This window comes from Arabidopsis thaliana, chromosome 5 (assembly GCF_000001735.4).
Source record: "Arabidopsis thaliana chromosome 5, partial sequence".
Lineage (NCBI taxonomy): Eukaryota > Viridiplantae > Streptophyta > Magnoliopsida > Brassicales > Brassicaceae > Arabidopsis > Arabidopsis thaliana.
Genome location: NC_003076.8, coordinates 24,723,989 through 24,739,016, shown reverse-complemented (window position 1 = coordinate 24,739,016; position 15,028 = coordinate 24,723,989). Strand labels below are relative to the sequence as shown.

At 37.0% G+C, this 15,028-nt stretch overlaps 5 protein-coding genes and 1 non-coding gene across 8 annotated transcripts; 5 read left to right on the top strand and 1 right to left on the bottom strand.

Moving 5' to 3' along the window:
• Positions 1 to 14: 14 nt before the first annotated feature.
• Positions 15 to 2,146, top strand: AT5G61510 (GroES-like zinc-binding alcohol dehydrogenase family protein). Of its 2 annotated transcripts, none has more exons than NM_125544.4 (5): positions 15 to 329; positions 675 to 816; positions 900 to 1,126; positions 1,287 to 1,544; positions 1,628 to 2,146. In NM_125544.4, exons 1-5 carry the CDS (start codon positions 42 to 44, stop codon positions 1,931 to 1,933), a joined length of 1,221 nt encoding a protein of 406 aa, NP_200959.2. In that variant the 5' UTR covers positions 15 to 41; the 3' UTR covers positions 1,934 to 2,146. The 2 variants fall into 2 exon arrangements, with proteins under 2 accessions (NP_200959.2, NP_001330100.1); NM_001345477.1 differs by lacking the exon at positions 15 to 329 and adding an exon at positions 368 to 528 and having other exon boundaries at positions 1,628 to 2,072.
• ATG3 (autophagy 3 (APG3)) lies at positions 2,141 to 5,232 on the top strand. 2 transcript variants are annotated; one of them, NM_125543.5, is made up of 10 exons: positions 2,141 to 2,466; positions 2,924 to 2,994; positions 3,081 to 3,197; positions 3,278 to 3,441; positions 3,722 to 3,807; positions 3,919 to 3,970; positions 4,311 to 4,376; positions 4,505 to 4,632; positions 4,705 to 4,807; positions 4,910 to 5,232. In NM_125543.5, exons 1-9 carry the CDS (start codon positions 2,306 to 2,308, stop codon positions 4,799 to 4,801), a joined length of 942 nt encoding a protein of 313 aa, NP_568934.1. In that variant the 5' UTR covers positions 2,141 to 2,305; the 3' UTR covers positions 4,802 to 4,807; positions 4,910 to 5,232. The 2 variants fall into 2 exon arrangements, with proteins under 2 accessions (NP_568934.1, NP_001331033.1); NM_001345476.1 differs by having other exon boundaries at positions 4,311 to 4,632.
• Positions 5,193 to 6,420, bottom strand: AT5G61490 (uncharacterized protein). Its single transcript, NM_125542.2, has 4 exons — positions 6,110 to 6,420; positions 5,860 to 6,031; positions 5,686 to 5,770; positions 5,193 to 5,610 (listed from the first exon to the last, which is right to left on the bottom strand). The coding sequence occupies exons 1-4, from the start codon at positions 6,373 to 6,375 to the stop codon at positions 5,351 to 5,353; spliced, it is 783 nt and encodes a 260-aa protein (NP_200957.1). The 5' UTR covers positions 6,376 to 6,420; the 3' UTR covers positions 5,193 to 5,350.
• AT5G61495 (uncharacterized protein) lies at positions 5,532 to 6,249 on the top strand (the record flags this gene model as incomplete). Its single annotated transcript, NM_001161318.1, has 3 exons — positions 5,532 to 5,626; positions 5,699 to 5,903; positions 6,118 to 6,249. 3 exons carry the CDS (start codon positions 5,532 to 5,534, stop codon positions 6,247 to 6,249), a joined length of 432 nt encoding a protein of 143 aa, NP_001154790.1.
• A 1,767-nt stretch (positions 6,421 to 8,187) lies between the features above and the next one.
• U2.7 lies at positions 8,188 to 8,382 on the top strand. Its single transcript, NR_143151.1, has one exon. It is a non-coding gene; the product is annotated as an other RNA (small nuclear RNA).
• Positions 8,383 to 10,772: 2,390 nt separating this feature from the next.
• PXY (Leucine-rich repeat protein kinase family protein) lies at positions 10,773 to 14,680 on the top strand. Its single transcript, NM_125541.2, has 2 exons — positions 10,773 to 13,860; positions 14,037 to 14,680. The coding sequence occupies exons 1-2, from the start codon at positions 11,175 to 11,177 to the stop codon at positions 14,474 to 14,476; spliced, it is 3,126 nt and encodes a 1,041-aa protein (NP_200956.1). The 5' UTR covers positions 10,773 to 11,174; the 3' UTR covers positions 14,477 to 14,680.
• Positions 14,681 to 15,028: the final 348 nt, after the last annotated feature.

Here is a 15,028-nt window from a genome sequence, read left to right as displayed (position 1 = left end):
ATAAAGTTAGGAGGCAGAGAAGAAATGGGGGCCATAAGAAAATGGCAGCATTGACTCTTCATCATCATCATCATCATCGTCATCACTCGTGTCTTCAAGCGTCTGGACATCTGTCACGTCGTCTATATCACCGAATATTCTCGAGCTTTCCACGAAATCCCGTCAAAGATCTCAACTTTCGTCTAAGTCTTGCCGATTTCTCGAGTTTTTCTTTATCTACACGTGGCACTGTGTTTGCTGTAAGAGCTCTGAGTACAGTCGCGGTAGAAGAGTCGTCCGAGAAGAAGATGGTGAAAGGGATTAGGGTTTATGAGCATGGCGGTCCTGAGGTGAGTAAAAGATTCGATTTTGAAGTTCCGGGTCGGATTTGGATCATTGAAATCAAATTAGATTGCGATTGTGTCTGTTTCTATGTGCTCGTGTGATTATAGTTCAAATGATTTGAGATTCCCTATAAGCTTCAGCTTTTTTCAATGGCTAGTTTTCCAGGTGAAAGGTTTTGGATTTGAGCTTGAGTCGAAATTGATGGTTATATACAGAATCACTGATGTGTATTTCAAACGTAGCTTTGGTTACTTTGATATCTTTGATTTAGAGACTTGTGATAGTTTCTCGCATTCTGTTTGATCAGTGTTTTTCAGTATTTATAGCGGTTTTGTTTATTTAATTGGAAGGTTCTGAAATGGGAAGATGTGGAAGTAGGGGAACCAAAGGAGGGTGAGATACGTGTGAAGAACAAGGCTATCGGGCTTAACTTTATTGATGTTTACTTCAGGAAAGGTGTTTACAAGCCAGCTTCTATGCCCTTCACACCAGGTATGGACATTACTAGAACCTAATGAGAGAACGGAAAAGATTTTTTTTTCTTTTCTGAACTAATGGTCCATTTCTGATCATAGGTATGGAGGCTGTTGGAGAGGTGGTAGCTGTTGGGTCGGGATTGACTGGCAGAATGATCGGTGATCTCGTTGCTTATGCTGGAAATCCGATGGGTGCGTATGCTGAGGAACAAATCCTTCCAGCGGATAAAGTGGTTCCTGTTCCTTCATCTATTGATCCTATCGTTGCAGCATCAATCATGCTCAAGGGTATGACTGCACAGTTTCTCCTTCGCCGTTGCTTCAAGGTTAGTTTTCATTCCTATTTCTAGGAAGTTATTAATAAGAAGACCAAGAGCAGGATTTGTGTCTTCTTGCCTGTTGAACAGAGTAGAGTTTTGTTATATTGGTCGCGTTTTTCAAAGATCTATTCACTATATGACTCAAGTCCTATTTGTATTTGGAAAGGTCGAACCTGGGCACACAATCCTTGTTCATGCTGCAGCTGGTGGAGTTGGGTCTCTGTTGTGTCAATGGGCAAATGCGCTTGGAGCCACTGTGATTGGAACTGTCTCGACCAATGAGAAAGCGGCTCAAGCCAAAGAAGATGGATGCCACCATGTTATTATGTACAAGAACGAGGATTTTGTTTCCCGAGTCAATGACATTACATCGGGTAAAGGAGTAAATGTTGTTTATGACTCTGTGGGAAAAGACACCTTTAAGGTATTGTCACAAAGAGCCAGACTGTTTATGTTCTTTAGCTGGTTTTTCGGATTTCTTATAATGAATTTTTTATAAATTTCCAGGGATCGTTAGCATGTTTGAAGAGCCGAGGATACATGGTGAGCTTTGGACAATCCTCAGGATCTCCAGATCCGATTCCATTATCTGATCTTGCTCCAAAGTCGCTCTTCTTGACAAGACCTTCCATGATGCATTACAATGAAACTCGAGATGAGCTCTTGGAATGTGCAGGAGAGGTTTTCGCTAATGTTACCTCCGGCATCTTAAAGGCTCGTGTGAATCACAAGTACCCGTTGTCTCGAGTCGCTGACGCCCACGCAGATCTTGAGAATAGGATCACCTCTGGCTCCGTTGTGCTCTTGCCATGAAAACATATACAATGATGTTAGTATCTTTCAATAAGGGCAATGAGATTCCTTTGTGATGGAAAGAATATTAAATGTACCTTTTGGACCTGAATGACAATTTGAGAATACAAGGAAACGGGACCCGTTAATGAAACATCTAAAATAGATGGGGTAAAAACGTAAATATACAGAAGTATGAGTACTATTGGAGATTTTTCTTAAAATATTACAAAGAGCCAAATCATCTTCCTAAAATTTGACGGAATCTATAAGATAATTTTCTCCCTAGGGATTAGGGCTCACAATCTCAAATCTCTGATTCTTCGATACGATAAATTCTTCCTCGATATAGAAACCACTGATTAGATCCTAATTCGTCGCCTAGCTCAAAAGATGGTGCTTTCGCAAAAGCTTCATGAAGCATTTAAAGGAACAGTTGAGAGGATCACAGGTCCTCGTACGATCTCGGCGTTCAAGGAGAAGGGAGTTCTCAGCGTCAGCGAGTTCGTACTTGCCGGAGATAATCTCGTCTCCAAGTGTCCCACCTGGTCTTGGTTAGTTTGAATTTTGAGTTTTTATTGGAGTTTGAATACACAGCAATGGCCAATTGTACAATTTTGTGTTTGTGAATTTTGTGATCTATGATATGTGAAATTGATCCTTGATGATTATGGGTGAATGGGTCTCTCTCTGTTGGCGAAAGTTATTGACTTTTATACAAATTATGTGAGATTGTGATGGGATCAATCAAATTGTTACTTTTCTGGTGGCATTAAGGTCACAACTTCCTTGAATGGACCAACAAGTTTGATCTTAATAACTTTTATGATATTCGATTAGTTGAGTAGACCAACAAGTGTGATCTTTGGTATCTTGCTGCTCAATACTATATGTCTATAACATATTAGTTTTCACGCTTTAGTATATGACTGCTAGTTCAAGCTAATTGGCGATATCTATATCTTTGCTTGAATGGGTAAGCTTGACACAATGGCTTTTACTTTTGATTAGGGAATCTGGTGACGCAAGCAAAAGGAAGCCATACTTGCCCTCGGACAAACAGTTTTTGATTACTAGAAATGGTAAATTTGAAATCTTTAAAGCTTATTTCTGTTGGCTTTGTAGTTCTGATTGCACATTATGTTGTGGACTTTTTACGGGTTGACAGTACCTTGTCTACGGAGAGCTGCTTCTGTGGCAGAGGATTATGAAGCTGCTGGAGGTGAAGTGTTGGTTGATGATGAAGATAATGATGGTTGGCTGGCTACACATGGGAAACCGAAAGGTACATTTTGTATTTAGAGATTTGTGCCTCTGAAATTCACTTATCTCTTATTCAACTTGTGTCTTGATTTTTGGCCATAGATAAAGGCAAGGAAGAGGATAACTTACCATCCATGGATGCCTTGGATATAAACGAGAAAAATACTATCCAATCAATACCTACGTATTTTGGAGGTGAGGAGGATGATGATATTCCAGACATGGAGGAGTTCGATGAGGCTGACAATGTGGTAGAAAATGATCCGGTGAGTTTTATTTTCTTTACTCTCTCTCACTATCCCATTTGTCTTTGCAGTTGCACTCAGCTTTTTGTCATTTCTCTTTGAAAAATACTTCTGAATTATGCACATGAATTTGCAAGTTTCTAGGAAATTGCAAAGTTTGTAAAGGGTTATTGATATGATCTTGGGTTTATCACATCAGTTATGATTTGGCTGTGTGTGTATTTTGCCTTTAAAGCATATTTCCATTTTCCCAATTTTTGGTTCTACCAGTAGTTTTAAACTTTTTACATGCTTGACTCAGGCAACTCTTCAGTCAACTTATCTTGTGGCTCATGAACCTGATGACGATAACATTCTCCGAACTCGGACATATGATCTCAGCATAACGTAAGCATCCCGGGTTTCTTCAAAGTGTAGTACTGCGTTTTGACTTTTAGATATAGCTTTCTTACATTTGGTCCAGTAGTAAGCAAACTTATAATTCTCACTTTGGTTCAGGTATGATAAGTATTACCAAACTCCTCGTGTTTGGCTGACCGGTTATGATGAGGTTTGCATCTCTTTCATACTTGTTTCGTTTTGTTTTTCATTAAAATTCATGGGTTTTGTTTTGTTGCTTGTTTATATTTCCTGTTATCTACTTAAAAGCTACGATGTATCTTGTAGAGTATTTTTGTGATCGTCTGAATCTGACCAAAGTTTCTGAATCTGACCACCAAAGTTTTCCTGACTTATGTCTTCTGAATCTGACCAATGTAGAGTATTTTTGTGATCGTCTTTCCTGACTTATGTCTTGTTTCGTTTTGTTTTTCATTAAAATTCATGGGTTTTGTTTTGTTGCTTGTTTATATTTCCTGTTATCTACTTAAAAGCTACGATGTATCTTGTAGTCAAGGATGCTGCTGCAACCTGAACTTGTAATGGAGGATGTTAGCCAAGACCATGCTCGTAAAACGGTAAAAGGAAGACAATCTCAACTGCATCAATTACCCTTTTTGTTATTCCACCAAAGTTTTCCTGACTTATGTCTTCTGAATCTGACCAATGTAGAGTATTTTTGTGATCGTCTTTCAAAAATGCACAGGTCACAATCGAAGATCATCCACACTTGCCTGGTAAACATGCTTCAGTTCATCCATGTCGGCATGGAGCTGTTATGAAGAAAATCATTGATGTATTAATGTCGCGTGGAGTAGAACCTGAAGTCGACAAGTATGTGTTTTAATTGCAAATAACGCTTATAGTTCATTGGGCTTGCTGGTTACACCGTTGCTATTTTGCCAGGTACCTCTTCCTGTTCTTGAAGTTCATGGCATCAGTTATTCCAACAATTGAGTACGATTACACAATGGACTTTGATCTCGGTAGCTCAAGCACCTAATATCAGGTGAGATCCCCTTCTCACTGTCTATTATCTTCATATACACAATTAATTGGTAAAGCTTTTATCTTAAACTTGGACACACTTTTGCTTTTTGTGTTTTACCAGATTTAAACAAGTATGTGCTCGTGAATCCGGGAAACAAGTATGGTCTCATGGATGGCTGGATGGCTCTGCACTGTACATAAAACAGAGTCCTCACTTTCATTTCTCTCCAAGATAAACTTTAAGGTGTTGTGGTTTAATCACTCGTTTATCTAAAGTTTACGCTGATGAATAGTAATTTGTGACAAAACTCTGAAAACGGGTATTTGATCAAAACTGATTCGGTGTGGTTCAAAAAACAGAATGTGATTTAGTGTGTTTAATACACTCTTGCTTTGGAGAAGTTGGGCTTAATATTTAAAATGACAAATCACTATATTCTTATTAAACAAGAGTAAGCACAAGTATTACAGTTTTCCTGCTGCGATTTTAGCCAAAGGTCGCAATTACAATTGTACAGCAGACCCTGAAATGTGAGATCATAGTTTGGCTGGGTGTAGTATACTATCTACACCTTGTTACTCGTGTAACTAACACGATAAGCAGGACAACAATGGCGAGCAGAACCGTCATTTGAAGCTTCTCCATCTTAGGCGCAGCACCTGAGGCTAACACAACCGTCTCATCTCCAGGAACAACGTTGAAAAGGTCAGTGACATACTTTGTGACTCTCTCCATTGCGTCCATGATTTTGACGGCACTTCTCTCAAACAACCTTCTTAAGAAATTTGCGGCTGAACCAGAGTCTTCTTCTGACCTCTCAGCTGCATTATACAACAAGTAAAACTCTTACATAATCATCGTTTAGAACCATAGCCCATTGTATCTTATATTCTTACCGTTGCTTATAAGCTCCCGGACAACCTCATTGTTCATCACCGCATCCCAAACAGCCTTGTCTGAAGTCAATGACATAACCATTCTCTGCAACATTAGACACCAATGTATGTCTCAGAGTCTCAGTTATTTGTTTCTCAAACCATGGATCTCAAGACTGCGAGAAAAGAGAGAACCTGAACAGATGGGTCGGTCTGAAACACATGAAAGGCGTCATAGAGTCTGTCCAGCATAAAAGGCTGTAGAAGGCTAGTATTGCAAAGCTGCAACGAAGGCTCAATCCAATCCACAAACTCTGACTCTGAAAGTTGGTCTCCTGATTCTTCGTCATCATCATCATTGAACATCCTAAACGATAACGATAACTTCTTTCAATACAAAAACCTTACTCAAATTCTCACTAAAAACCGACTTTGGAAAACTCACAATTGAAGTGCAGAGAAAGCATCATCAACTTCGTCAAGTTCCGGAGCTTTATCCGTAACAAGATCAATCTCTTTATCTACAGCCACCCATTCAAACTCTTCCTCGTTGAATCCATAACTCATCTTCGCGGATGCGGATGACGAAGAAACTGACGGAGACATATGCGGTATACTGTTTACTGTAACAGTATCAGATTTTCCGAAAAGTTCTAGCTCCTCTGTGCCGCCGTATTTGTCGCCGTCACCGTCGCCGATTCTGATTCCCATTTGGTTGAACTTTTCTTGCTGTGGAAGAAGGAAACGGTGCTTTAGTTACGTTTTTCTATTTCTTATTTTACGTTATTTCTTCTTTTAGACCTCATACTTTTACGTTTTTCTAAATCAGCCGTCTACTTATGCAATTGGAAATCAACAAACCCATTGTACATTTAAAGCCCATTCCAATTTGCCAATAAGCTTGAATCTTAGCAGTTCCAAAGCCCACTAGTTCTGATGGTAAAATACTTTGAATTGCTTTCTCAAGCCTTTTTAGTTTTGTTTTTGAATCCGATAATCAAGAATCCGGTTTATGGCTTCCGGTTGTTTCCGGTTGACTAATATACCAAACTGAGTATACATGGTTAAAGACTTGAAGTACAGATATTCAACATTCACTCTTTCCAGCATGGTCTTCTTTTTCTATCAATCTACCATCTAAAATGATTTCCAAGATCATGCACCAATGAAGAATCAAAAATCCGGTTTAAGGCCCTGGTTGTTTCGGGAAAGTTGACTGATATAGCAAACCGGATATATACATTCATGATTAAAAAGACTTGGATTGGAGGTAACAGATCTCCAACATTCACTTTTTCCAGCATTGGGAAACTTCCTTTGCTAGAATAAGGTTCAAGTGGGCTATTCAATATTGATTTTGTTTCTTTCTAAATGAGGATTCAACATTTCAGCAGTCATCCAACAATCAGCTATGACAAAGCAAAACACTAACATACTGTCATCTTGTACCAGATTATTCAGATTAATTGGTTTAAGACCCATTCAATATATATAACGTTTATAGACATAAAATATATCAAGAATAAAAATCGACTGTGATTATAGAAAAGATTTATATATATGTATAAAAAAGGGGTAAATAGTATATGGGCTGTCCTCCAATTTTCCCCCGTTTTAATCCCACATGCAATCATAACTTTATTTTATTTTCAAATGGGAAATATAGATAAAGGAAAGGACAAGATTTTGAAATGAGAAAATGATGATTAGTATTGTTGATTTAGGATCCCATGGGAATGAATGAATACTCATCTATTACACACAAAAAGTGTAACATCTAATTTTTCATGAACAAAATGATTACAAGTTTTGATATAATAATTTTTGTTTGGTTCTTTCATTGATTCTATCATCTAATCTGCTTAACAGCTTTGAAAATGTTATGGAATTTTATAGGTTAATGATAAGGCATTATTGTTACTTTAAATTTGATCATAATTAACTTCAAGCTAAAGCATCTATGTGCCCACAACACATAAGACAAAATAAAGCATGGGCCATGTTAATTAAAATTTGCTCAAGTATGTGTTTTCGGTTTATAAACTAATTTGAGTGTTTTAAATTACACCAATAACAGAAACTAATTTTAACACACCTTTTTCATACAAACCAAAAAGAGATTTGGTTAGTGGGGATGATCAGACTACTTAAACTATAGACAAAACTGACATCTAATTTGGCTTCATCTGAGCAATATGTTTTATTAGTGTCAAATCAAAGAAAAAAAAATGTCTTCAAGTATGATGAGGTTGACGAAATTTGATTCTTTTCAACCATCTCAGCAAAAATGTTCTACTTCCTCTTTAGAAAATGTAAATTCCAAAAAAAAAAAAAAATGGACCTAAGACTATAAATTTACTATAAATTTTTTTCGTAGATCATGAGGGAAAATTGTTGTAAGTTTAGAGATGCTGCATGTTGAATTTGTGGTGGTCATGTATTGTACGAATTGAACTGTTTATTTGAATAATTAGCTCATTGGACTGTAGATTATCATCACTTAGATGACAAATCATTTCATTCGCCAAAAATATAAAATCCAAAAGTGTCACAACAAATGTCAAATACAATAAACGGTGGTATTTAAGAAGAAAAATAAATCTAAAAATGAGTCACATTTGAAATAACATTTTGTTTATATAAATGGCCTCACTCCCATCAATCGGTTTCTTTCTCTCTTTATTTCATCCTCTTTGTTTACTTTTGAAGAATGTTCAATTCTTTCATCATTCTCTTGTAGAAACTTTTATAATTATTTTACTTTTCTTTTCTACTTTATTTTGTTTACGTCTCGTGTACTTCCAGATTTAACAATTTCCTCTAAATTCATGTATTTTACATATACAAGCAAAATTGAGTATTATTGCTCTGTTACAAATTTTGAATACCGAGGAATTCTACATTTTATTTTGCTTTTTTTTTTTTTTAACAACAGGAATTCTACTTTAAGTATAACTCAGTTCATACAAAACCCACAGAAAAATGAAAAATTGAAGGATGTTCATTCAATAATAGATATTCTAAAGTCAGAAACCTACAATTTGAAGTATAATATTTTTAAATCTCTTAAGTCAGAATTTTTGTTTATGACATCAACAAAAAAATATTCTAAATCTCTAATACACTCATACATATATTGCAAAATATAATTTCTTGATCACATTTCATGTAATAGAAATTCAGTTGGGGGTAAAACCGTCATTTGAGAAAAGGCTAAACATACCATACTGTTGTTGCGAAAAAGACACGCGTGGCCAAAAAACACTAACAAAAGAGAAATGTAACGACGCATGCCTCTATACATTTTCTTTTCATTATTGCACTCTACTTGTTGTTTTTTAAAACATCCCAAAATTTTTAGGATCGTTGATCGTTTATAGGACGAGTTTGTAAAACGTATAATCGTTCTAATTGAGATATTATCGGTTCTTCCACTACATCACGTAGAAAAAGAAGTTGATTTTGGACTTCTAATTAACCACACTTACAAAGTGATTATATTCGAACCAATGCAGTTGCAAACTATGATGCAACGGGTAAAGAATTAACGATATATAATAGAAATGAATGTGTGTGATTTCAAAATATAGTATAGCATTAAGCTCACTCACGTACGTACGGAGTCTTTAAGATATGTATGCATAAGCGATAATTTAGGTGATTAGTTGGGAAATAATGAATTCCTTTTTGGAACTTTATGGATCATCGAATAAATGTGAGATATTTAATTCACCCAACCTTAATGATGAAAAGTGAATCTATAATGGCAAGCAACCATCATGATACAAACCTTATATGCCCTTAAGTCAATTTCTACAGCTATAACTTTATATATATAGCATTGACAAAAGATAATTTATTTTTTTCATTGTGTTACTGTGTTTTTAGTAAAGAAAAGAAAAAATATCATAAGAAATAGACATCGTGACCCCAAAAAAAATACGTATAAGCAAAAGGCATAGCTTGGATTTCCTAGTAGTATCAAATAAATAAATGAGACAAAATATTTCTAGTAGAACGGGATTACGGGACCATGTGTTTGAGATATTTTATGAAAATCAATAGAAATAGTAAATAGAAAAATATGAGAATATAACTTGTGTTCATAATATGATGATGTATATACAAGATTAACATGTAAATTAAAGAATGAAGAGACCTAGCTCGACACATTATTTTTAGTAGAGCAGAACCAGGTGATTGAGATAATTCATGTTCATAATTATGAATTCACGAGTAAATAAACTCGTAAATATCAAGAATGTAAGAAAAACGATTTTTTTTTTCTTCTTCTTATAGTAGTCTAATAGTTGAAAGATTTATCATGTAAGCGTAGAATTTAATGTTGAAATTATCTCACTACGATTTGAATCATGCTGAGAATTAAGCTAATGCTTAGGATGGAATGTTGTAGTCTATCGTATAAAATAACTTTATTTTAGACTACGATAAAATTAAAATCATAAAACTCTCAACTCCAATCCTAATCTAATCAAGTTTTTCTAAGGTTGGTAGACAATAGTAGATTTTCAGTGATCGTAAGTATTACTTGGCATATATATAAACGAACTGAAAAATAAGTCCCAATGTAATATCATTTCACTAAAAGTAATAAAGAGATGCACGCGTATATATCTATACGTATGAATGGTCTGATGAAAGGATAAAAAAAGAATGGTGTAATAAATTTGTTATAAAATCTTGAATCTTTTAGGCGCGAGATTGTTGTTCGAAAAAAAAAAACCGTAATTCATATATATGTAAAAACTTATATACGCACACATATATGTAGTGGGCATGAGAGTTAGTGGAGAGACAGAGGATTTTAGCTTTATTGGATCCTGTGAGTGACTGGGATAAATACAGTCCACTTTCGCTTATTGTGTATCTATGTACTTGTACATCTGCATGCGTATACATTCCATTGAACATTCAATTTGTATGCAAAAGGTTTTTTAAAAAGAATACCATAGTGGAAAAAAAAGAATTTTAATGAGGAGAAGAAATTAAAGGACAAAGAAAAGATACTAGCAAATCTAATTAATCGGTTTTTAATATGAGTGGCATTGTGTGATTTGGTTTCTGATTTTACCCAATACTTGTATGATGGCAAAACAAAAACAAAATCTACAATTATAGTATATACGTTTTATTTTGGTTCATACTTAATAAAGGTAACAAACAGAAAAAAGTACTAGTATACGAAGTACAGTAATTTGAAAAAAGTAAGAAAAGTAAAAGAAGAGTGGAAAATGGATTGAGTTTTTTTTTTCTCTTTGCTTTTGTTTTCTTCCCCACACAAAAACCATAATGCCTTAACCAACAAAAGCCAGACCATTAGACGCACTCCACAATCATCACCTTCATCATGACTTCTTCTTCTCTTCTCTTCTTCCATCTTCTTCTTCTTCAAACCCTTAAATCCACCATTGTCAACACTAACACCTTTCTCAACAATATCACCACACTTCCTCAAACAACTTCACTTTAATTTCTTTCTAAAAGCTACGATGAAAAAGAAGAACATTTCTCCTTCTCTTGTTCTTCATCCCCTTCTCCTTCTTCTACTTCCTTTCTTTGCTTTCAATTCCTTAGCTCTCAAGTTTTCACCTCAACTCTTGTCTCTCCTTTCCCTTAAAACATCTCTCTCTGGCCCTCCCTCTGCCTTTCAAGACTGGAAAGTCCCCGTTAACGGTCAAAACGACGCCGTTTGGTGTTCTTGGTCCGGTGTAGTCTGTGATAATGTAACGGCTCAAGTCATTTCCCTCGACCTCTCTCACCGGAACCTCTCTGGTCGTATTCCTATACAGATTCGTTACTTGTCGAGCTTACTCTACTTAAATCTCAGTGGGAATTCTTTGGAAGGTTCGTTTCCAACTTCTATCTTTGATCTCACCAAGCTCACTACCCTCGACATCAGCCGTAACTCGTTCGACTCGAGTTTTCCTCCCGGAATCTCCAAGCTTAAGTTCTTAAAAGTCTTCAATGCGTTCAGCAACAACTTCGAAGGTCTATTACCTAGTGACGTGTCTCGTCTTCGTTTCTTGGAAGAGCTTAACTTTGGTGGAAGTTACTTTGAAGGAGAGATTCCAGCAGCTTACGGTGGTTTACAGAGATTGAAGTTTATTCATTTAGCTGGAAATGTCCTCGGAGGTAAACTACCTCCTAGATTAGGACTCTTAACAGAGCTCCAACACATGGAAATCGGTTATAATCACTTCAACGGAAACATACCTTCGGAGTTTGCCTTACTCTCAAATCTCAAGTACTTTGACGTTTCCAATTGCAGCCTCTCTGGTTCTCTGCCTCAAGAACTCGGGAATCTCTCAAACCTAGAGACTTTATTTCTATTCCAAAACGGTTTCACCGGTGAAATCCCAGAGAGTTATAGCAACTTGAAATCCCTCAAGCTTCTCGATTTTTCGAGTAATCAGCTTTCTGGTAGTATCCCATCAGGCTTCTCGACCTTGAAGAACCTCACATGGCTAAGCTTAATCAGCAATAACCTCTCAGGTGAAGTACCTGAAGGAATCGGTGAACTCCCTGAGCTTACTACATTGTTTCTATGGAACAATAACTTCACCGGAGTTTTGCCACACAAGCTTGGATCAAACGGTAAACTTGAGACAATGGACGTCTCTAACAATTCATTCACCGGAACAATCCCTTCTTCTCTCTGCCATGGAAACAAGCTATACAAACTCATCCTCTTCTCCAACATGTTTGAAGGTGAGCTACCAAAGAGCTTGACTCGTTGCGAATCTCTATGGCGGTTTCGGAGTCAAAACAATCGATTAAACGGCACAATTCCGATCGGATTCGGCTCTCTACGTAACCTCACTTTCGTTGATTTAAGCAACAACAGATTCACCGATCAAATTCCGGCGGATTTCGCCACCGCTCCTGTTCTTCAGTACTTGAATCTCTCAACCAATTTCTTCCACAGGAAACTACCGGAAAACATATGGAAAGCTCCGAATCTACAGATCTTCTCAGCGAGTTTCAGCAATTTGATCGGTGAAATCCCAAATTACGTTGGATGCAAAAGCTTCTACAGGATTGAACTACAAGGAAACTCACTCAACGGAACGATTCCATGGGACATCGGACATTGCGAGAAGCTTCTCTGTTTGAATCTCAGCCAAAATCATCTCAACGGAATCATTCCATGGGAGATTTCAACTCTTCCGTCAATCGCCGACGTAGATCTTTCTCATAATCTCTTAACCGGAACAATCCCTTCCGATTTCGGAAGCTCTAAGACGATCACAACCTTCAACGTTTCGTATAATCAGCTAATCGGTCCGATTCCAAGTGGTTCTTTCGCTCATCTGAATCCGTCGTTCTTCTCCTCAAACGAAGGACTCTGTGGAGATCTCGTCGGAAAACCTTGCAATTCTGATAGGTTTAACGCCGGAAATGCAGATATAGACGGTCATCATAAAGAGGAACGACCTAAGAAAACAGCCGGAGCTATTGTTTGGATATTGGCGGCGGCGATTGGGGTTGGATTCTTCGTCCTTGTAGCCGCCACTAGATGCTTCCAGAAAAGCTACGGAAACAGAGTCGACGGTGGTGGAAGAAACGGCGGAGATATAGGACCGTGGAAGCTAACGGCTTTTCAGAGACTAAACTTCACGGCGGATGATGTGGTTGAGTGTCTCTCAAAGACTGATAACATCCTCGGAATGGGATCAACAGGAACAGTGTACAAAGCAGAGATGCCTAATGGAGAAATAATCGCCGTGAAAAAACTTTGGGGAAAAAACAAAGAGAACGGCAAAATCCGGCGGCGGAAGAGCGGCGTATTGGCGGAGGTTGATGTTCTAGGGAACGTACGTCACCGGAACATCGTTCGTCTCCTTGGATGTTGCACGAATCGAGATTGCACGATGCTTTTATACGAATACATGCCTAATGGAAGCTTAGACGATCTTCTTCACGGTGGGGATAAGACGATGACCGCGGCGGCGGAATGGACGGCTTTGTATCAGATCGCGATTGGAGTGGCTCAAGGGATCTGTTATCTCCACCATGATTGTGATCCGGTGATTGTACACCGTGACCTGAAACCTAGCAATATCCTCCTCGACGCCGATTTCGAGGCGCGTGTGGCGGACTTCGGCGTCGCGAAGCTTATTCAAACCGACGAATCCATGTCCGTCGTCGCCGGTTCGTACGGTTACATTGCACCAGGTACCCTTAACTTTTTTTGATTATTCTTTACTTTCCCCAAATTTTAAATTTTGTACTTTTTTGTCCCTTTGTTTTTATTATTCGAATTTTGTCCGTTTGTTAAACATTCTTTTTGTTGGGATGACAACATCTGACAAATATGACTAAAATTTTAATTTTGTTTGTTTTGGTTACAGAATATGCTTACACTTTACAAGTGGATAAAAAGAGTGATATCTATAGCTATGGAGTGATTTTATTAGAGATAATCACCGGAAAAAGATCGGTGGAACCGGAATTTGGAGAAGGTAACAGTATCGTGGATTGGGTTAGATCAAAGTTGAAGACGAAAGAAGATGTAGAAGAAGTTCTAGACAAAAGCATGGGTAGGTCGTGTAGTCTTATAAGAGAAGAGATGAAACAAATGTTGAGAATTGCGTTGTTGTGTACAAGCCGGAGTCCGACAGACAGACCGCCGATGAGAGATGTGTTGTTGATTCTTCAAGAGGCAAAGCCAAAGAGGAAGACAGTAGGGGATAATGTGATCGTCGTTGGTGATGTTAATGATGTCAATTTCGAAGATGTTTGTAGTGTTGATGTTGGTCATGATGTTAAATGTCAAAGGATTGGGGTGTGATTGTTTATATATATATATTTTTTTTGTATTTGGAGTTTTTAATGTAATTGTAGGTTTTTTTTAAGGGTGTTACTAGTATATATGATATGAGTGTATTTTTGTTTCTTTTCGTTATATGAATATCGGAATGTTTCGAATTTTGCTTTGAGGAAGATCGATCATGCAACTACATTTTTTGGGCTTAAGAGTAAGAGATTTATATTTAAAGAGAGTTGGCGTCCATTATCTTGGCCCTATCATCAGCATGTGTATTCTTTGCATCGATTGCACCAATGTGGTATACTGTATATCATTGTCCTATTTTGGAGCAAACTAACATGCATAAAACAAAAAAAAAACTAACATGCATTGACATATAGATATTTTTCCTTGCATCTACATTAAAGTTTATATGTTAAGAATTTATGTTTCTTATTATATTGTTAATATTTAATCAGTTGACATATTTGGATTATATATCTTTGCCTATAGCTAGTCAAACAAAACTTATTTTTGATAAAAAAAAATTTAGTTTAATTTTTACGAATAAAATATTGGAGAAATATATTTCAG